General features: G+C 39.0%; 1 protein-coding gene across 6 annotated transcripts in view; it reads left to right on the forward strand.

Annotated features, from left to right (window-relative positions):
- The window catches only part of ATP2C1 (ATPase secretory pathway Ca2+ transporting 1), a 194,496-nt gene that overhangs the window by 22,037 nt on the left and 150,576 nt on the right, over window positions 1-21,883 (forward strand). Inside the window, exons 1-3 of one of the 6 annotated variants that reach the window (XM_057491449.1) lie at window positions 164-370; window positions 548-709; window positions 13,890-13,971. The exons of 3 other annotated variants lie outside the window; for them this stretch is intronic. In XM_057491449.1, coding sequence (XP_057347432.1) covers window positions 13,894-13,971 — 78 coding nt within the window. In that variant the 5' untranslated portion in view covers window positions 164-370; window positions 548-709; window positions 13,890-13,893. Of the gene's footprint in view, window positions 1-163; window positions 371-547; window positions 710-13,889; window positions 13,972-21,883 lie in introns of those variants that run through there. 2 more of the 6 variants (XM_057491451.1, XM_057491452.1) reach the window with 2 other exon arrangements.

The following is a 21,883-nucleotide window of genomic DNA, read 5'->3' on the forward strand; positions in this document are numbered from 1 at the left end:
GTGGCGGGCGAGTGGGAGGGCGGGCGTCTCGAGATCCGCAAGCCGCGGCCGCTGCAGACCAGCCTGCCGGCTTCTCGCCGCTGGCGCCACCGCACTTCCGCCTTCGAGCCCAGGTGGGCCAGTGCGCGTGCGCGCGCGCCGCTCGCAGCGGAAGTAGCGCGCGGAGATCGGTTCCGCCGGGCCCAGAGTGCGGGGAGAGCGCGGGAGGCGGGGCGGGAGCAGCGCATCGCAGCGCGCGGGGCCGGGGGCCGCCGTCACGGCCCACACCCTTCCCTCCCGCCTGCCCTCCGTGCGCTTCTTCCCGCCTTGCGCCGCCGCTCGCGAGCCGCTGTAACTCGCTCTAGGCGCGCGGCGCCCCGCGGCCCCGCGGGTGAGTGCCCCGCAGCTCGAGGAGAGTGCGGGCCGGGCGCGCCGGGACTGCCGTTGTCCCCGTTTCCGGAGACCTCCGGGCCTTGCGGGGCGCGGACCCGGTCCCGGCCCCGGCCCGGGCGGCGGCGTGGGCCCCTCGGCGCTCCGCCGTCAGCGTACTTCTCCGGTTCTCTTGCAGATGCTGCCGCTGGGGGTGGTGGGTGCAGCCGGGAGCGGGAGTGCCGGCCTGGGATTCCGGGGCTCCTCTTCCCTGTCCTCTCCTCTGCCCCCAGTGTGGTCGCGGCTGACACTAAAGACTTTGTAGCCACCAGTCCAAGTGCAGTTTCGATGGAAGATGAAGGTAAAGGCCCCTGGCAGGCGGGTTCCGGCGCGGAGTGGAGGGTGTGGTGGTTTAGCTTCGCTGTTGATTCTCTTTTTCCCCTTTATATTTTCCTGATTTTATTTTATTCCCTTTGCTTGTGAAGTGTCCGCGGAATTGCTTTTTTGGGCCATCTAGCTTATTTTGGTAACTGGGCATTTTGGAAGTTAAGGTTCTGTGGGGAGACTGAGCTTGATGCTGCTCTCCTGAGAGACCTGCTTTCTTGAGCCTGGGGAATGACGAGGAAGTCCTCGTTTCCGTGAGCATCTCTGCGGGCTTGAGCAGCTGAGAGGCCGCGCTGGGGGCAGCGGAAGTGGGGAGGGAAGAGATGGACCGCATCCCTGCGTTTTCCATACAAGCTTTGATATGGTTTATGACTGGATCTTTTATAAGAAAAAATGATTTTTTTACTGAATGCATCTTGGTTTTCAGTTCGCCAAAAACTGTAAATTTAACGAAGTGTTATCAGGCGATTTCCTGTTTTAAAGTTCCTCCCTGTTTCATAACATCATTTAGAAGGTTGATAGTGGAACCTGTTTGTCCAGTGTACACTTCCGACGTGCTAGGTTATCATGCTCATGTTACTTGGTTTTTTGGCTTCACTAAAATGCTTTTCATATAGATTATCTTTTTAAAAGCTTTGAACAACTCTAAGTAAATGTTTTTTTCCTCTCCTGAAACAGCCATAGTTATTCTTTGGACTGCCTTCTTGTGTGGTGATATTTTTTCCTTTTTATTTTTTACGTGACTGCAAGATGCTGTAAAAAATACTTAACTGTATATGTTGTCTTGTATCTTTAGGCTTAAAAATTTGTACCAGATACAAAGGAGCTGCAGTTGGGCTTGCTGGCTGCTTTCTAAATTTTTTTTTTTGTTGTTGAGAATGTAAGCTTGATTTTCCTAAGAACTGGTAATATAAAAATAGATGTTTCTTACGTGCAGTGAGCCGTTTTGCTATCTCAGACCCCTGGGATATGTGGGAAATGTGAGAGGTAGGATTATATTGCTCGGTTTTACTCCGGATGGATAATTGGTGGAAGACATTTTCTGAAATACTGAAATGTGTAACTGCAGAGGAATTATACTGTCTAATTGGGTCTTTAGGAACAGCATTTGAAAGCAGTAATGTTTTTGTGTGGTGGTATGAAAAATCACTTTTCTGAGACTTTTTGCTCAATGACCTTTAGTTTTTAGATTTAAGAAAGGCAAATCCTTTCTGCACAAGGGACAAAGATAGTAAATGCATTCCTATACCTGTTCCTTGGTAATTGCATGTTAAATAGAATCTAAGACTTCAGCTTCTGCTTTCAGAATGTTACTAGATTTGAGAGAGTAGCATAAAGTGGGTGGATTCTTAGATGTTGCTTTTGTTTCTTGATGTCTTAGGAAAAGGAGCATGACTAATAAAGCTGCCCTCTCATATTGTGTTTTGAGGTGGAAGGGAGTGGTGGTGAGATGGGAGTCTGGTGCAATCTTGTGTCTGACTGGGTCTCTGTTTTATGGCCAAATAAGAATGATTTAACCTCATAGTAAAGGTTATACAATTCTTAAAAACTTGTAATAATCATAAGAATCAAGAGACCATTTTTGTCGGTTTCTCATTATAACATTTTTCCTGCTTTCATACGTAAACATTTTTAATAACTTTTATATAGCCTTGAAATTTTCAAAAGTGGTTTGACTATTTTGAAATACAGAGATTACTGTTGCTTTCCTTTTTTAGTTAGTATCCTCCTTTGACATGATGTAACATCTTAGGGGTGTGATACAGAAATGGATTCAAATCACACCTTAACCATTCAAAGTTGTGTGACTAAGCAAATTCACCTTTCTGAGCCTTTGTTTCTTTATAAATTGGGTTTGATAATACTTAGCTCACATAGTTCAGAGTGTGAAATGAGAAACCTTGTATAAATTTTCTTGGGAGAGAGGAAGGATAGAACTTAGCATGTGCTTTGAGCCAGGCAACCTGATTTGAATGCTGGATCCCTACTTACTGTAGTTTGGCCTTGTGCAAATTATTAAAGCTTTTTGTGCCTCTATTTCTTCATCTATAAAATAACAATATTGATAGAACCTATCTTGTAAGGTTATTGGAAGCATTTAGAAAAATATCTGGAATATAAGTAAGTGCTCAATAAATGTTAATTATAAATAGCCTAGTCCAGTGTTTACATTCTCTTATGCTACCTGACATAAATGTTGTTGCTGTGACAACTGAATGTTGAAAGAGGAAAGAGTGGTGGCCAGAATGCTCTATATGAACTTATTATTGGAATGGGTGGAGTTTAGTACAGAATTTTCGATAGTGTTATCTCTTTAAGCCCATAAAAAAGTTAGGGCTCTCTCAAGAAGTCAGGAGCCAATGTAGAGAGAGACAAGCTTGGATTCTAATCCTGACAGCTAATGTTTTTCTCTCCTAAAAATCTTACGAGTTCCTATGCTTCTAAACTTTCTCAGCTTCTAATTTTTCCCATCTAAATGGGATGGGAAATGCCCTCATAGAGGGTTGATGTGAGCGATAAATGAAGCCTGGTATGGGAAGTTCCCAGAATGATAGCTGACACAGTTAGCATACGTGAGTAACTGCATGATAGCTTCTGTTCCCCAGAAACAGAGAATCCTCTGGTAAGTATGTAGATAAGTGATATCTCTAGGTATGTTCAGGGTGAAATTGAGAGTGGCTCGCTGGAGTGATAGCGTGAAGGTTCTTAGGTGGCATGGCATGTCTGCAGTGGTTGCTGGAGGGATTGACTTGGCCCATGCAGTTCCTTTCAGCCATGGTGGTGATTTTCTTTGGCAGTTAAATTTAGATTCTTCTGGACCTTTCTCCCATGCCCAGCTAAGCTTTCCCAGCAAAGCTTGATGAGTTTTTAGCCTTAACTTCCTGGATGCTTCATGAGTACTTCTGCCAGTCTTTAGAAGTATTTGGTGAAGTGTTAATTTCCTGGAATTTCAGGGACTAGTCCTGGACATCCATTTGTGGTTTAGGATTTTATCCCCATCTTTTGGAACTCCTTTTCGCATGTTTATCACAAATCTAAACACATACCACTTAGGAATCTGAGATGCATAAGTAAATGGCTCTTTCTGTGATTTTAAAAAAATTATGTGTGAATTTAAAGAGATGGCTTATTAGAAAAGATTTCTAGTTGTAGAACTTTGCAAATAGCTCCTTCCCAGCAGTGTTTCTTTTTTTCCTTTGGAATAAATTTGGCCTTCCCCATACAAAAACCAGTATGAGTTTAATGTACATAAACTATTTAATATAGCCTTAAGTATTTCTTTGACTAATGGGTAGAAATGTAATAATCTTCAAGATTTCAGGACATGTTTAGTTTAAAGTTATAGGCGGGGCTAATAGGTCTAGAATAAACTCTCCCCATGTTTTTGGATAGCAATTGAAAATGATAGTGTGCTTATTTACATTTACTTTTAAAATAGTTTCTTATTCAAGTTCAAATTGTTAATCATATAGGAATTTCTGTGCTACCATAATTGGAGGAATTGTAAGGAAAAAGGGACAAAAAACTACTTTAATTGTATCCCTTTGACTAGAAATAGGAAACCAGGTTATAAAAATATTTTACATGTTTAGGTGTGGAAAATGTGTTTTGTTTGCAATTTTGTTAATGAAGTCATATTTTTAATCAGTATTTGTATAAAAGAGTTGAAGCTGTGAGATGATGTATGTGGCAGTATTTTTTATAAACTAGTAATTTAACCCAGAGGAAGGATGCTGCAGAAATTTGTAAGTAGTAGCCTTCCTACAGTTTAATTCTGAATTCTTGATTTGTCTTAATGTTTTTATCATTGGTTTAATGTCAGCAGAATTCAACTCTGTTAACTGAAGCAGTGTGAATCAAAATAGTCTCTGAGGGATCACACCCATTGGGGTTTGAGGCTCATTTTCTTTTGACATCTTCGTTAATCATAATCTGTTTAACAAGGTTATGTTTTGTTTCAAAGCTGGAACAAACATCATAGTTTATGAAATTTAGGGAGGTGAATTTTAAATTACACCATTGTTACATGTAACATCTTAAAGATTTCTTAAGGATCAGTTCAAAAGCACCCCCCACATTGACTTTGTTAAAAGACAAATTCTTTTGATAATGGTTTCAGGCATCAACTCTAAGAATATTAACTTTATCTTCCCAGATGGACAAGTGTTGGTAAAAAGCAGTAAAGTAAAACTGGTTGCTTAGTTCTACGTTAATGCCATCATTTCCTACAGGAAAGAATGGCTCAGAAAAAAGTATGTCAGGCTAAATCGATGCATTTCCTCTTGAATTTATGTGGCTGATATTTAAATACATTTGTTAATAAGTCTTCCATCTTCAAAGCTTTATGATGTACTGACAAAGGTATACATTTTAGGATTACAAGGAGATTACTCCAATTATGTTGAATTAAATCAGTTTAGGCTTAATTTATTGGATACATTTAGAAAAAACTTGAATGAAATATTACAAGACTATTGTAGGTATTGACATATTGAAGGAAAGTTTCAAACACATCAGTTATGATGGCTGTAACTGGGCTCTGCAACTACTTCATGTATCTCTTAATTTTAATTCCTTATTTAAGTAATTCCTTGTTTAAGTAAGGCCTTTTGGCTTGATTTTTGATCATTTCATAAAGGTTGCTGACCTAAACTGTGTCCCCCAGGAGGAAATATAGCAGTTTAGCATGACATATTCTTTCTTCTTTCAGAAAACTAAGGCATTGAAGCATCTTTTTAGAAATTATCTTCATTTATTTACTAAAAGCAAATAAGCTAACAAATTTGGAATAGCGTAGGACTCTGACGCTAAGTATATTTGCCACTCCATACTGTTGTTTGATGTTCAGACCTTTATAGGAAAATTCAGAAATTGTAACTGCAACAGAAATATTTAGGATGTCACCTGTTACACTTTTCTTGAACATTGTTTTTTAAAACTGTAAGGTGTAAATGAAAGCTTTTGATGAGGTGAATTATAGATACTAGATTAAAAGTTATCTTGATTGTGCTTGTCTTAAAGTTAAAAGGATAAAGCATTTCCTAGAACCATTAATACAGTAAAGTTCTATTCTCTGCCTAACAGAGAGATCAGCTTTAAAACAGGTCCTGGATTTCTCCTCATCTTAAATCAGAGCTTTTCATTTGCAGTATGAGTAAACTAGCTTTTTTGTACCGTGTATTCATATATATTATGCATATGTGATGTATGTGCCTTCTTAGGCAATTATTTCTTGAGACTTTGGCCATTTGTTTTAGAGTTTCTTAGTGGAATGTTTGCTTTACCTTCCTTCATTTGGGTTTATCTATTGGGAGGGCAGAAGTGCTAGTTGGTTTAAACTTTCTTTGGGAATCTTACCTCACTTCTCTGTTGAGTGTCAGTTCTACATTCCCAAGGAGCAGGCATAAGTGGTTCATGGCATAGGTGCCAGAAATAGCATGGAAGACACTTTTTAATGGCATGCAGACTCATCTCTGCTATGTCCTTTTCTTCATGCTTGTCAGGACTGCTATTTTATTGAGAGTTAACATCTGGCTGTGCAAGCGTCTGATCAAATTTCACCTTCCCTTCCCACTTCAGAAAAAGAGGATGTGGTCTATGTTGACCGCTCTTGAGGTCTGCCAGCCCCCTGACCTAGAGGTTGGTAGTTCAATTGTAATATCTTCATGTACACTCTTAATTCATTTGCAAAACCAAGAAAGATTAGTTTTTTCTGATTTCTTCTTGTTGTAGAAAAAGATAGGAGGTGGGCTTGTGTCTATATTAAAGTGATGGGAATGGAGAGTAGGTATGGATTAGAGAAACATTTTACTCTTAGGAAAAACCAGTAGAGCTTGGCCAGTAACTAGATGAACAGGGGATGAAGAGGAAGCTTGAGTCAGAAGTACTTAACACTGGTTAAGCCAGTGTAAGTGGGTGAGTGGAGGTGCCCCTGACTATATTTGGAGGGGTTAGCTGATGTTTGGGGCCAACCAACATTGAATGTTGACAGACTGTCGTAGTGTGCATGTTATATAGGTCAGTGTAGGGAGGGAGGTTTTCTTTTTTTTTTTTTCCATTTTTAAAAATTTTGTTATCATTAATCTACAATTACATGAAGAACATTATGTTTACTAGGCTCTCCCCTACCCCAAGTCCCCCCCACAAACCCCATTACAGTCACCGTCCATCAGCATAGTAAGATGTTGTAGAATCACTACTTGTCTTCTCTGTGTCGCACAGCCCTCCCCTTTCCCCAACTCCCTACATTATATATGCTAATCATAATACCCCCTTTTTTCTTCCCCACCCTTATCCCTCCCTACCCTCCCATTCTCCCAGTCTCTTTCCCTTTGGTAACTGTTAGTCCCTTCTTGGGTTCTGGGATTCTGCTGCTGTTTTGTTCCTTCAGTTTTTCCTTTGTTCTTATACTCCACAGATGAGTGAAATCATTTGGTATTTGTCTTTCTCTGCTTGGCTTATTTCACTGAGCATAATACACTCTAGTTCCATCCATGTTGCAAATTGTAGGCTTTGTTTTCCTCTTATGGCTGAATAATATTCCATTGTGTATATGTACCACATCTTCTTTATCCATTCATCTACTGATGGACACTTAGGTTGCTTCCATATCTTGGCTATTGTAAATAGTGCGGTGATAAACATAGGGGTGCATCTGTCTTTTTCAAACTGGAGTGCTGCATTCTTAGGGTAAATTCCTAGAAGTGGAATTCCTGGGTCAAATGGTAAGTCTATTTTGAGCATTTTGAGGAACCTCCATACTGCTTTCCACATGGTTGAACTAATTTACATTCCCACCAACAGTGTAGGAGGGTTTCCCTTTTTCCACAATCTCGCCAACATTTGTTGTTGTTTGTCTTTTGGATGGTAGCCATCCTTACTGATGTGAGGTGATATCTCATTGTGGTTTTAATTTGCATTTCTCTGATAACTAGCGATGTGGAGCATCTTTTCATGTGTCTGTTGGCCATCTGAATTTCTTCTTTGGAGAAGTGTCTGTTCAGCTCCTCTGCCCATTTTTTAATTGGATTATTTGCTTTTTGTTTGTTGAGGTGTGTGAGCTATTTATATATTTTGGATATCAAGCCTTTATCAGATCTGTCATTTATGAATATATTCTCCCATATTGTAGGGTATCTTTTTGTTCTATTGATGGTGTCCTTTCCTGTGCAGAAGCTTTTCAGCTTGATATAGTCCCACTTGTTTATTTTTGCTTTTGTTTTCCTTGCCAGGAGAGATATGTTCATGAATAAGTCACTAATGTTTATGTCCAAGAAATTTTTGCCTATGTTTATTTCTAAGAGTTTTATGGTTTCATGACTTACATTCAGGTCTTTGATCCATTTTGAATTTACTTTTGTGTATGGGGTTAGACAGTGTTCCAGTTTCATTCTCTTACATATAACTGTCCAGTTTTGCCAGCACCATCTGTTGAAGAGACTGTCATTTCCTCATTGTATGTCCATGGCTCCTTTATCGAATATTCATTGACCATATATGTTTGGGTCAATGTCTGGAGTCTCTAATCTGTTCCACTGGTCTGTGGGTCTGTTCTTGTGCCAGTACCAAACAGTCTTGATTACTATGGCTATGTAGTAGAGCTTGAAGTTGGGAAGTGAGATCCCCCCCACTTTATCCTTCTTTCTCAGGATTGCTTTTGCTATTCGGGGTCTTTGATGTTTCCATATGAATTTTTGAACTATTTGTTCCAGTTCATTGAAGAATGTTGTTGGTAATTTGATAGGGATTGCATTAAATCTGTATATTGCTTTGGGCAGGATGGCCATTTTGGCTATATTAATTCTTCCTAGCCAAGAGCATGGGATGAGTTTCCATTTGTTAGTGTCCTCTTTAATTTCTCTTAAGAGTGTCTTATAGTTTTCAGGGTATAGGTCTTTCACTTCTTTGGTTAGGTTTATTCCTAGGAATTTTATTCTTTTTGATGCAATTGTGAATGGAATTGTTTTCCTGATTTCTCTTTCTATTAGTTCATTGTTAGTGCATAGGAAAGCCACAGATTTCTGTGTGTTAATTTTGTATCCTGCAACTTTGCTGTATTCCGATATCAGTTCTAGTAGTTTTGGAGTGGAGTCTTTAGGGTTTTTTATGTACAATATCATGTCATCTGCAAATAGTGACAGTTTAACTTCTTCTTTACCAATCTGGATTCCTTGTATTTCTTTGTTTTGTCTAATTGCCATGGCAAGGACCTCCAGTACTATGTTGAATAACAGTGGGGAGAGTGGGCATCCCTGTCTTGTTCCCAATCTCAGGGGAAAAGCTTTCAGCTTCTCGCTGTTCCGTATGATGCTAGCTGTGGGTTTATCATATATGGCCTTTATTATGTTGAGGTACTTGCCCTCTATACCCATTTTGCTGAGAGTTTTTATTGTGAATGGATGTTGAATTTTGTCAAATGCTTTTTCAGCATCTATGGAGATGATCATGTGGTTTTTGTCCTTTTTGTTAATGTGGTGGATGATGTTGATGGATTTTCGAATGTTGTACCATCCTTGCATCCCTGGGATGAATCCCACTTGGTCGTGGTGTATGATCCTTTTGATATATTTCGGTTTGCTAATATTTTATTGAGTATTTTTGCATCTACGTTCATCAGGTATATTGGTCTGTAGTGTTCTTTTTTGGTGGGGTCTTTGCCTGGTTTTGGTATTAGGGTGATGTTGGCTTCATAGAATGAGTTTGGGAGTATTCCCTCCTCTTCTATTTTTTGGAAAACTTTAAGATGAATGGGTATTATATCTTCTTGTATGTCTGATAAAATTCCGAGGTAAATCCATCTGGCCCAGGGATTTTCTTCTTGGGTAGTTTTTTGATTACCGCTTCAATTTTGTTGCTGGTAATTGGTTTGTTTAGATTTTGTGTTTCTTCCTTGGTCAGTCTTGGAAGGTTGTATTTTTCTAGGAAGTTGTCCATTTCTTCTAGGTTTTCCAGCTTCTTTGCGTATAGGTTTTCATAGTAGTCTCTGATAATTCTTTGTATTTCTGTTGGGTCCATCATGATGTTTCCTTTCTCGTTTCTGATTCTGTTGATGTGTGTTGATTCTCTTTTTCTCTTAATAAGTCTGACTAGAGGCTTATCTATTTTGTTTATTTTCTCAAAGAACCAGCCCTTGGTTTCGTTGATTTTTTTCCTATTGTTTTATTTTTCTCAATTTTGTTTATTTCTTCTCTGATCTTTATTATGTCCCTCCTTCTGCTGACTTTAGGCCTCATTTGTTCTTTCTCCAATTTTGATAATTGTGACGTTAGACTATTCATTTGGGTTTGTTCTTCCTTCTTTAAATATGCCTGTGTTGCTATATACTTTCCTCTTAAGACTGCTTTTGCTGCGTCCCACAGAAGTTGGGGCTTTGTGTTGTTGTTGTCTTTTATTTCCATATATTGCTGGATCTCCATTTTAATTTGGTCGTTGATCCATTGACTGTTTAGGAGCGTGTTGTTTAGCCTCCATGTGTTTGTGAGCCTTTTTTCTTTGTACAATTTATTTCTAGTTTTATACCTTTGTGGTCTGAAAAGTTGGTTGGTAGAATTTTAATCTTCTTGAATTTACTGAGGCTCTTTTTGTGGCCTAGTATGTGGCCTATTCTGGAGAATGTTCCATGTGCACTTGAGAAGAATGTGTATCCTGTTTCTTTTGGGTCTAGAGTTCTTTAGATGTCTATTAGTTCCATCTGTTCTAGTGTGTTGTTCAGTGCCCCTGTGTCCTTACTTATTTTCTGTGTGGTGGATCTGTCCTTTGGAGTGAATGGTGTGTTTAAGTCTCCTAAAATGAATGCATTGCATTCTGTTTCCTCCTTTAGTTCTGTTAGTATTTGTTTCACATATGCTGGTGCTCCTGTGTTGGGTGCATATATATTTATAATGGTTATATCCTCTTGTTGGACTGAGCCCTTTATCATTATGTAATGTCCTTCTTTATCTTGTTACTTTCTTTGTTTTGAAGTCTATTTTGTCTGATACTAGTACTGCAACAACTGCTTTTTTCTCCCTATTGTTTGCATGACATATATTGTAACTAGCAGTAGGCAAAAATGTTGAAATCTGGATTGAAAGTTTTACCCACTAATCACGGTTTGAATTAATTTGCTTTCACAGCTTTTACTGTTTGAAGGCAATTTTGTTTTTCTTTGAAATCAAGAACCATGTGTTCTGAGTCATTTCTTTTGGAAAATCCAGACCTCCTGTGTCTGTAATGCTCTTTCCTTTTTTATTGAATTACAAAATTTCAGGTAGACTCCTCCCTTGAGTCAGAACTCTCCCTCAGATTTACTTATTAGGGTCTTCATTAGGTGGCTTTCTTTTGCTTGTTAAATGCTTTTTTGCTCTTTTATGAGGTGTGAATGTTGCTGAAGACAGGACACACTGATACAAGGGACCTTCCTTTGTAAATGCATTCTTGCCTACCCTCACTGTGTTTAAGGTCGCTTACATGTGCATAATTGTGTAATATACTCATTTTTAAGGAGTATTTTGCTGCTCTACCTTTTTAGGAACAAAACCAGTTCAGTCTCCCTATACTTTAATTTTCTTATCTATAAAATGGTATTACTAGGTAAAGGTGTTGGATAAACTTTTACTAATTTTTCTTTTATAAACAGTTGGAATGTAAAAACATTCTGTTTTCCATGTTAAACTAAGATTATTTAAACATACTGTTCATTAAATAGTTGGTTAAAAAATTACTTAACATTTGAGGAAAATCACCTAAAATGGAAAATAATGTGCAAGTAATAATAGAGTACATTCTGTGGCAGCAAAGAAATTCTCATTCAACTTAACCCTATGGGATTCAAAGTTGGCAGCTTTTGAGGATATTAGATTGACCACAAGTTGCTTTGAAGTGGGGCTCCCTGTTGTGCCTACTGAAACCATTTAGGTCAGTTAAGTACTGGGTGCAAAGGATGCCATATTCGTGTCTTTGATTTCATAAGGGTTTGATTTGCTCTGGGTCTGTAAAATTAAGTCCACCAGTCCACCAGCTCACCCCTGTATGAAATGAATGCTCCTGGCTGTGTGGGGGAACTAGAAGGAAGGAAGGGATCCACCCTTTGTTTCTACAGTTGAATTACTGGCTAGTCCATAGGTTTCAAGTAAAGTGATATCTTTGATAAAGGAGGACAAGTCTTTTTATTTCTTTATTTTATTTTTATTAAAGTATCACTGATATACATTCTTACAAAGGTTTCACATGAGCAACATTGTGGTTCCTACATTCACCCATATTATCAAGTCCTCCCCACACCCCATTGCAGTCACTGTCCGTCAGTGTAGTAAGATGCCACAGAGGCAATACTTGTCTTCCCTGTGCTATACTGTCTTCTCCGGGACACCCACCACACCATGTGTGCCAATCACAATGCCTCTCAGTCCCCTTCTCCCTCCCCACCTACCTTCTCGAACTCCTCCCTGTTGGTAACTACTAGTCTCTTGGAGTCTGTGAGTTTGCTGCTGTTTTGTTCCTTCAGTTTTTGCTTTGTTGTTTTTCACTCCACAAATGAGTGAAATCATTTGGAACAAGTGTCTTTCTCCACCTGGCTTATTTCACTGAGCATAATACCCTCTAGCTCCATCTGTGTTGTTGCAAATGGTAGGATTTGTTTTCCTCTTATGGCTGAATAATATTCCATTGTATGTATTTACCACATGATATTTCTATTTTTAGTTTTCTGAGGAACCTCCATATTGCTTTCCACAATTGTTGAAATAATTTACATTCCCACCAACAGTGTAGGAGGGTTCTCCTGTCTGCACATCCACAGCAGCATTTGTTGTTCCTTCTCTTTTGGATGTTGGCTGTCCTAACTGGTGTGAGGTGATATCTCATTGTCGTTTTAATTTGCATTACTCTGATAATCAGCAGTATGGAGCATCTTTTCATGTGCCTGTTGGCCATCTGAATTTCTTCTTTGGAGAAGTGTTTGTTCAGATCCTCCACCCATTTTTCCATTGGTTTATTTACCTTTTGGATGTTGAGGCATGTGAGTTCTTTATATATTTTAGATGTTAAACCCTTGTTCAATATGTCATTTACAAATATATTCTCCCATACTGTGGGGGTGCCTTTTTGTTCTACTGATGGTGTCTTTTGCTGTACAGAAGCTTTTTATTTTGATGTAGTCCCATTTGTTCATTTTTGCTTTTGTTTCCCTTGCCTGAGGTGATGTATTAAGAAAAAAGTTGCTCATGTTTATATTCAAGAGATTTTTACTTGTGTTTTCTTCTAAGAGTTTTATGGTTTCATGACTTACATTCAGGTCTTTGATCCATTTTGAGTTTACTTTTGTGTATGGAGTTAGACAGTAATCCAGTTTCATTCTCTTACACATAGTCCAATTTTGCCAACACCAGTTGTTTAAGAGCTTCATTTCCCCATTGTATTTCCATCGCTTCTTTATCATATATTAATTGTCCATATATGTGTGGGTTTATATCTGGGCTCTCTATTCAGTTCCATTGATCTATGGGTCTGTTCTGTGCCAGTACCAAATTGTTTTGATTACTGTGGCTTTGTAGTAGAGCTTGAAGTTAGGGAGCATAATCCCCCCAGCTTTGTTTTTCTTTCTCAGGATTGCTTTGGCTATTCGGGGTCTTTGTGGTTCTATGTGAATTTTAGAACTATTTGTCCTGGTTCATTGAAGAATGCTGTTGGTATTTTGATAGAGATTGCAGAGATTGCATTGAATCTGTAGATTGCTTTAGGCAGGATGCCCATTTTGACAATAATCTTCATATCCATGAGCACGAGATAGATTTCCATTTATTGGTGTCTTTTTTAATTCACCTCATGAGTGCCTTGTAATTTTCAGGGTATAGGTCTTTCACCTCCTTGGTTAGGTTTATTCCTAGGTCTTTTTGATGGACTGTGAATGGAATTGCTTTCCTGATTTCTCTTTCTTCTAGTTCATCGTTAGTATATAGGAAAGCTACAGATTTCTGTATATTAATTTTGTAAATTAATTATTCTGCAACTTTGCTGAATTCAGTTATTACTTCTAGTGGTTTTGGGGTGAATTTATTGGGGTTTTTAATGTGCAATATGATGTCATCTGCAAACAGTGACAGTTTAACTTCTTTCTTACTAATATGGATGCCTTTTATTTTTTTGTGTTGTTTGATTGCCGTGGTGAAAACCGCCAGTACTATGTTGGATAAAAGTGGGGAGAGTGGGCATCCCTGTCTTGTTCCCGATATTAAAGGAAAAGCTTTCAGCTTCTTGCTGGTAAGTATGATGTTGGCTGTGGGTTTGTCATATATGGCCTTTATTGTGTTGAGGTACTTGCCCTCTATACCCATTTTGTGGAGAGTTTTTATCGTGAATGGATGTTGAATTTTGTCGAATACTTTTTCAGCATCTGTGGAGCTGATCATGTGATTTTTGTCCTTTTTGTTAATGTGGTACATGATGTTGATGGATTTTCGAACACTGTACCATTCTTGCATCCTTGGAATAAATCCTGCTTGATCATGATGGATGATCTTTTTTTTTTTTTTTTTTGAGAGGGCATCTCTCTCTCACATTTATTGATCAAATGGTTGTTAACAACAATAAAATTCTGTACCGGGGACTCAGTGCTCAATACACAATCATTAATCCACCCAAGCCTAATTCTCATCAGTCTCCAATCTTCTGAAGCATAACGAACAAGTTCTTACATGGTGAACAAATTCTTACATAGTGAATAAGTTCTTACATGGTGAACAGTACAAGGGCAGTCATCACAGAAACTTTCGGTTTTGATCACGCATTATGAACTATAAACAATCAGGTCAAATATGAATATTTGATTTTTATACTTGATTTATATGTGAATCCCACATTTCTCCCTTATTATTATTATTATTATTTTTATTTTTAATAAAATGCTGAAGTGGTAGGTAGATGCAAGATAAAGGTAGAAAACATAGTTTAGTGTTGTAAGAGAGCAAATGTAGATGATCAGGTGTGTGCCTGTACACTAAGTGTTAATCCAAGCTAGACAAGGGCAATAAAACATCCACGTATGCAGAAGATTTCTCAGAACAGGGGGGGTGAGGTTCTAAGCCTCACCTCTGTTGATCCCCAATTTCTCACCTGATGGTCCCCCTGCGACTGTGCCTGTCTTGGGTTGTTCCTCCCTTGAGGAATCTTACCCGTCTCTGGCTAACCAGTCATCTTCCGGCATCTACCGGGGCCATACAGGGAAATGTAAAGTTGGTAACTGAGAGAGAGGCAATATTGTTTGAAAAGGTTAGCTTTTTACTTCTTTGCAGATTTATGCCCTGTGGCTTTTATGCCCAGTATTTGTCTTGAGGTATCTTTACCACTTGGAAGAATTATGATACTCAGTAAATTCAATGTGAGGCACGAATTCTATTTAAGGGTTGTAATTAGGAAGGAAGAAGAAAAGCTATAGGAGTAGCAGACAGAAGAAAACATGGGAAGATTATTTCTTTGACATATCTTCTTGTAGAGTAACTTCAGCATGTATAGGTTTTAAACTACTAATTAAATTGTGTACACACATTAACATAATAGGAATACAGTTACATAACCAAAGCAGACCTGTAATTACCAGCCATCTCCAGTGAAACCAAGAAAACCAGTTAGGTACCCTAGGCATTTGTGAAAACTTATCTGTGATATGGTGGATATTGTGCAACTGAACTTGAACAGTCTGAGAGAAATCAGACTAAAACAACCCATTCCTGGGGACTGTTCACATCCCATATGTTCTTTTAACAGTAGATAGTCTGTAATCGTAAGATTTTGGAGCGCTACAACTTGCACTTCTCCTAATTTTTGGTTAAGTTCCAACAGTATAGATCCAGTCAAATTTGTTGTTTTACTGTATGCACAGGCCAGCTTAGATATCTCCCCCTTCATTCCCATGGCAAGTCCAGGAACCGGTGGGATGAATGCAGCTACAACTGCAGCATCGCCTGGATCTTTGTTGAGGTTTTTTGATGATCATCTTCTGGTATGACTCTTCCAGAGAGTGCTGATGTTGGAAGTTCTTCTTCATATCGTGTCTTAGTTCATTTTCTGGGTAGCCAAATTAGGCTTTGATCCTTCGTATAAAACCAAACAGACCCTTTGCCCACACTTTGATATGCCCTTTATACCATTGTGTAGAACTCATTGGAGGTCACCACCGGATGATCTTTTTGATGTATTTTTGAATTTGGTTTGCTAATATTTTGTTGAGTATTTTTGCATCTATGTTCTTGAGGGATATTGGTGTGTAATTTTCTTTTTTTGTGGTGTCTTTGCCTGGTTTTGATACTAGAGTGATGCTGGCCTGATAGAATGAGTTTGGAAGTATTCCCTCCTCTTCTACTTTTAGGAAAACTTTTTTTTTTTTTTTTAATAATTATTTTTTATTGAAGGGTAGTTGACACACAGTATTACATTACATGAGTTTCAAGTGTACAACACAGTGGTAGAACATTTATATACATAATTCTAGGTTCCAGCTATCACCCTACCAGGCTGTTACAATATCTTGACTATATTCCTTATGCTATACCTTACATCCCGGTTACTAATTTATTTTACCATTGGAAGTCTGTCCTTTTTTTTTTTTTTTTTTTTGTGAGGGCATCTCTCATATTTATTGATCAAATGGTTGTAAACAACAATAAAATTCTGTATAGGGGAGTCAATGCTCAATGCACAATCATTAATCCACCCCAAGCCTAATTTTCGTCAGTCTCCAATCTTCTGAGGCATAACAAACAAGTTCTTACATGGAGAACAAATTCTTACATAATGAATAAGTTACATAGTGAACAGTACAAGGGCAGTCATCACAGAAACTTTCGGTTTTGCTCATGCATTATGAACTATAAACAGTCAGTTCAAATATGAATACTGATTTGGTTTTTATACTTGATTTATATGTGGATACCACATTTCTCTCTTTATTATTATTATTTTTAATAAAATGCTGAAGTGGTAGGTAGATACAAGATAAAGGTAGAAAACATAGTTTAGTGTTGTAAGAGAGCACATGTAGATGATCAGGTGTGTGCCTGTAGACTATGTGTTAATCCAAGCTAGACCAGGCAATAAAACATCCACGTATGCAGAAGATTTCTCTCAGAACGGGGGGGTGAGGTTCTAAGCCTCACCTCTGTTGATCCCCAATTTCTCACCTGATGGCCCCCCTGCGACTGTGCCTGTCTTAGGTTGTTCCTCCCTTGAGGAATCTTACCCGTCTCTGGCTAACCAGTCATCTTCCGGGGCCATACAGGGAAATGTGAAGTTGGTAAGTGAGAGAGAAGCCTTATTGTTTGAAAAAGTTAGCTTTTTACTTCTTTGCATATTTATGCCCTGTGGCTTCTATGCCCAGCATTTGTCTTGAGGTATCTTTACCACTTGGAAGAATTATGATACTCGGTAAATTTGATATGAGGCACGAATTCTATTTAAGGGTTGTAATTAGGAAGGAAGAAGAAAAGCTATAGAAGTAGCAGGCGGAAGAAAACATGGGAAGATTGATTATTTCTTTGATGTATCTTCTTGTAGAGTAACTTCAGCATGTATAGGTTTTAAACTACTACTTAAATTGCACACACACATTAACATAATAGGAGTATAGTTACATAACCAAAGCATATCTGTAATTACCAGCCATCTGCAGTGAAACCAAGAAAACCAGTTAGGCACCTTAGGCATTTGTGAAAACTTATCTATGATATGGTGGATATTGTCCAAATGAACTTGAACAGTCTGAGAGAAATCAGACAAATTAAAACAACCCATTCCTGGGGACTGTTCACATGCCATATGTTCTTTTAACAATAAATAGTTTGTAGTTGTAAGACTTTGGAGCGCTACAATTTGCACTTCTCCAAATTCTTGGTTGAGTTCCAACAGTATAGATCCAGTCCAATTTTGTTGTTTTACTGTATGCACAGGCCAGCTTAGATATCTCCTTCCTCATTCCCATGGCAGGTCCAGGAACTGGTGGGATGAGTGCATCTACAGCTGTAGCAGTGCGTGGATCTTTGTTGGGGTTTTTTGATGATCATCTTCTGGCATGAGTCTTCCAGAGGGTGCAGATGTTGGAAGTTCTTTTTCATATCGTATCTTAGTTCATTTTCGGGGTAGCCCAATTAGGCTTTGATCCTCTGTATAAACACAAACAGTCCCTTTGCCTACACTTTTATATGCCCTTTATACCCTTGTGTAGAACTCGTTGGAGGTTACCACACAGGAACTGCCCTTTTTTTTTTTTTTTTTTTTTGCTATCACTAATCTACACTTACATGACGAATATTATGTTTACTAGGCTCTCCCCTATACCAGGTCTCCCCTATAAACCCCTTTACAGTCACTGTCCATCAGCATAGCAAAATGTTGTAGAATCACTACTTGCCTTCTCTGTGTTGTACAGCCCTCCCTTTTCTCCTACCCCCCCCATGCATGTTAATCTTAATACCCCCCTACTTCTCCCCCCCTTATCCCTCCCTACCCACCCATCCTCCCCAGTCCCTTTCCCTTTGGTACCTGTTAGTCCATTCTTGAGTTCTGTGATTCTGCTGCTGTTTTGTTCCTTCAGTTTTTCCTTTGTTCTTATATTCCACAGATAAGTGAAATCATTTGGTATTTCTCTTTCTCCGCTTGGCTTGTTTCACTGAGCATAATACCCTCCAGCTCCATCCATGTTGCTGCAAATGATTGGATTTGCCCTACTTTTAGGAAAACTTTTAAGGAGGATGGGTGTTATGTCTTCTCTAAGTGTTTGATAAAATTCAGCGGTGAAGCCATCTGGTCCAGGAGTTTTGTTCTTAGGTACTTTTTTGATTACCAATTAAGTTTTGTTGTTGGTAATTGGTCTGTTCAGATTTTCTTTTTCATCTGGGTCAGCCTTGGGAAGGTTGTACTTTTCTAGAAAGTTGTCCTTTTTTTCTTATCCAATTTGTTGGCATAAAACTTTTGATAGTATTCTCTAATAATTATTTGTATTTCTGTTGTGTCCGTAGTGATTTTTCCTTTCTCATTTCTGATTCTGTTTATGTGTGTAAACTGTCTTTTTTTCTTGGTAAGTCTAGTTAGGGGTTTATCTATTTTATTCATTTTCTCAAAGAACCAGCTCCTGGTTCCATTGATTCTTTCTATTGTTTTATTATTCTCAATTTTATTTCTGCTCTGAACTTTATCATGTCCCTCCTTCCATTGACTTTGGGTCTGATTTGTTCTTCTAGTTTCATTAACTGTGAGTTTAGACTGTTCATGTGGGTGTGTTCTTCTTTCTTGAGGTAAGCTTGTATTAGTACAGCTTTCACTGCATCCCTCAGATTTTGCTGTGTTGTTTATTGTTTTCATTTGTCTCCATATATTGCTTGATCTCTGTTTTTATTTGGTCATTGATCCACTGATTATTTAGGGACATGTTGTTAAGCCTCCCTGCATTTGTGGACTCTTTTCTTTCTTTATGTGATTTGTTTCTGCTTTCATACCTTTGTGGTCTCAGAAACTCGTTGGTAGAATTTCAATCCTTCTGAATTTACTGAGGCTCTTTTTGTGGCCAAGTATATGATCTATTCTTGAAAATATTCCATGTGTACTTGAGAAGAATGTGTATCCTGCTGCTTTTGGGTGGAGTGTTCTGTAGATGTCTGTTAGGTCCATCTATTCTAATGTGTTGTTTAGTGCCTCTGTCTCCTTACTTATTTTCTGTTTGGTTGATCTGTCCTTTGGAGTGAGTGGTGTGTTGAAGTCTCCTAAAATGAATGCACTGCATTCTATTTCCCCCTTTAATTCTGTAATATTTGTTTCAGATATGTCGGTGCTCCTATGTTGGGTGCATATATATTTATAATGGTTATTTCCTCTTTTTGAGCTGACTGCTTTATCATGTAATGTCCTTCTTTGTCTCTTGTTCCTTTCTTTGTTTTGAAGTCTCTTTTGGCTCATACAAGTACTGCAACTCCTCCTTTTCTCTCCCTGTTGTTTGCATGAAATATCTTCTTCAGTCCCTTCACTTTTAGTCTGTGTATGTCTTTGGGTTTAAAGTGAGTCTCTTATAGGCAGCATATAGGTGGGTCTTGTTTTTTTATCCAGTAAGTGACAAGTGACTGTATGTCTTTTGATAGGTGCATTCAGTGCATTTACATTTAGGGTGATTATTATTATGTACTTACTGCAGTTGCAAGCTTTAGATTTGTGGTTACCAAAAGCTCAAAGGCATCTTCTTTAGTATCTAACAGTCGAACTTAACTCACTTAGTATGCTGTTTCAAACAGAATCTCAATTTTCTGTTTTTTTTTTCCCCTCTCTTCTTTTTCTTCCTCCTCCATTCTTTATGTATTAGGTGTCATATTCTGTATTCTTTGTGTATCCCTTGACCAACCTTGGGGGTAATTGATTTAAGTTTGCATTTACTTAGTAATTAATTGTTCTAGTGGTTTTATTTCCTCTGGTGACAGCTATTTAGCCTTAGGAGCACTTCCATCTATAGCAGTCCCTCCACAATACACTGTAGAGATGGCTTTTGGGAGGTAAATTCCCACAACTTTTGTTTATCTGGAAATTGTTTAATGCCTGTTCTAATTTAAACCATAATCTTGACAGGCAGAGTATTGTTGGTTTGAGGACCTTCTGTTTCATTGCACTAAATATGTCACGCTACTCCCTTTTGGCCTGTAAGGTTTCTGCTGAGAAGTGTGATGATAGCCTGATGGATTTTCCTTTGTATGTGATCTTTTTTCTGTCTCTGCCTGTTTTTGATACTATGTCTTTATCATTGATCTTTGCCATTTTAATTATTCTGTCTTGGTGTTGTCTTCCTTGGGTCTCTTGTGTTGGGAGATCTGTGCAGTTCCATGACCCTTTGAAAGACTATTTCTTTTCCCTCATTGGGGAAGTTTTCAGCAATTACCTCCTCAAAGACACTATCCCTTTTTCTCTCTTCTTCTTCTTCTGGTATCCCTATAATGCCAGTATTGTTCTGTTTGGATTAGTTGCATGGTTGTCTTATTTTTATTTCATTCCTAGAGATCCTTTTTTCTCTCTGTGCCCCAGCTTTTTTGTATTCCTGTTCTCTAATTTCCATTCCATTTACTGTCTCGTCTATCTCATCTAATCTGCTTTTAAATCCCTCTGTTGTATGTTTCATTCTGGATACTATATTTTCAAAGTTTCTGTCTCTTTCTTGAAGTCCTTCCTAAGGTCTTGAAAATTTTTCTGTAGCGCCTTGAGCATGTTTATCATTTTTATTTTGAAATCTTTCTTCAGAAGGATTGGTGAGTTTAGTTTCACTTGGTCTTCTTTCTGGTGTTTGTGGGATTTTGGTTTGTACCAGGTTCTTTTGACATTTCATATTTTTAATAATAACTTGGTGTAGGCATGCTCAAAAGCTCTACTTTCTGCAGCTGCTCAGCCCCTGGAGTGATGGTGGGGGTTGCCGGTGAGCGGCCCTGGTGCCTACTGGAAGGAAAGAGCTCTTTCCTGCTTCCTGGCTATAGTCCCTGCCTCCACTGCCAGCGCCAGTGGGCTGAGTGCTTAGGGAGGAACCTCTGTGTTATGCCCCTGTAGCTGCCATAGGCAGGGCCACCCTCTGACTGGCCTGGCGCAATGGTGGGGGCAGCAGATTTGCAAGCAGGTGCTGGCTGGGAGGAAGGAACGGCAGGCTGCATATTGTGTTGGGAGGCCTTGGGGTTGCATTGCCAGCCAGGGGGATAGAGTTTCTGAAGTTCCCGAAAGTTCCCAACCCGCTGGGCTGAGTGTGCTAGGAGGATTATGTCCATCTATCCTTTCTCCTGAGAAGCAAGCTCTGTGCAGTTTTTGCCCCTTTAGCGGCCCTCTCTCTGTTAGGAAATCTCTCAGACTGCCTGCCTTTCATTTGTCCCAGAGTGACCGGATGTGGATCCCTTTTTTCCACAAGCGGCTGGAATCTCAGTCTCTGAATATTCTTCCTGTCTTAGCTTTCCAACCCCCTTATCTCCAGAGCACCATGCAATGTAGGTTCCTGCTCCCAGAACAGATCTCCAGGGCTGGTTGTTCAGCAGTCCTTCACCTCTACCCACTCCCTGCTCCATTTCTGTTCCTCCTGCTGGTAAACTGGGGTAGGGGTGGAACTTGGGTCCCACTGGTTCTTAGCTTTTTTACTTTAACCTTTTCCATGAGGTCTTCTCTATTCCCTTGA

This window comes from Manis pentadactyla, chromosome 14 (assembly GCF_030020395.1).
Source record: "Manis pentadactyla isolate mManPen7 chromosome 14, mManPen7.hap1, whole genome shotgun sequence".
Lineage (NCBI taxonomy): Eukaryota > Metazoa > Chordata > Mammalia > Pholidota > Manidae > Manis > Manis pentadactyla.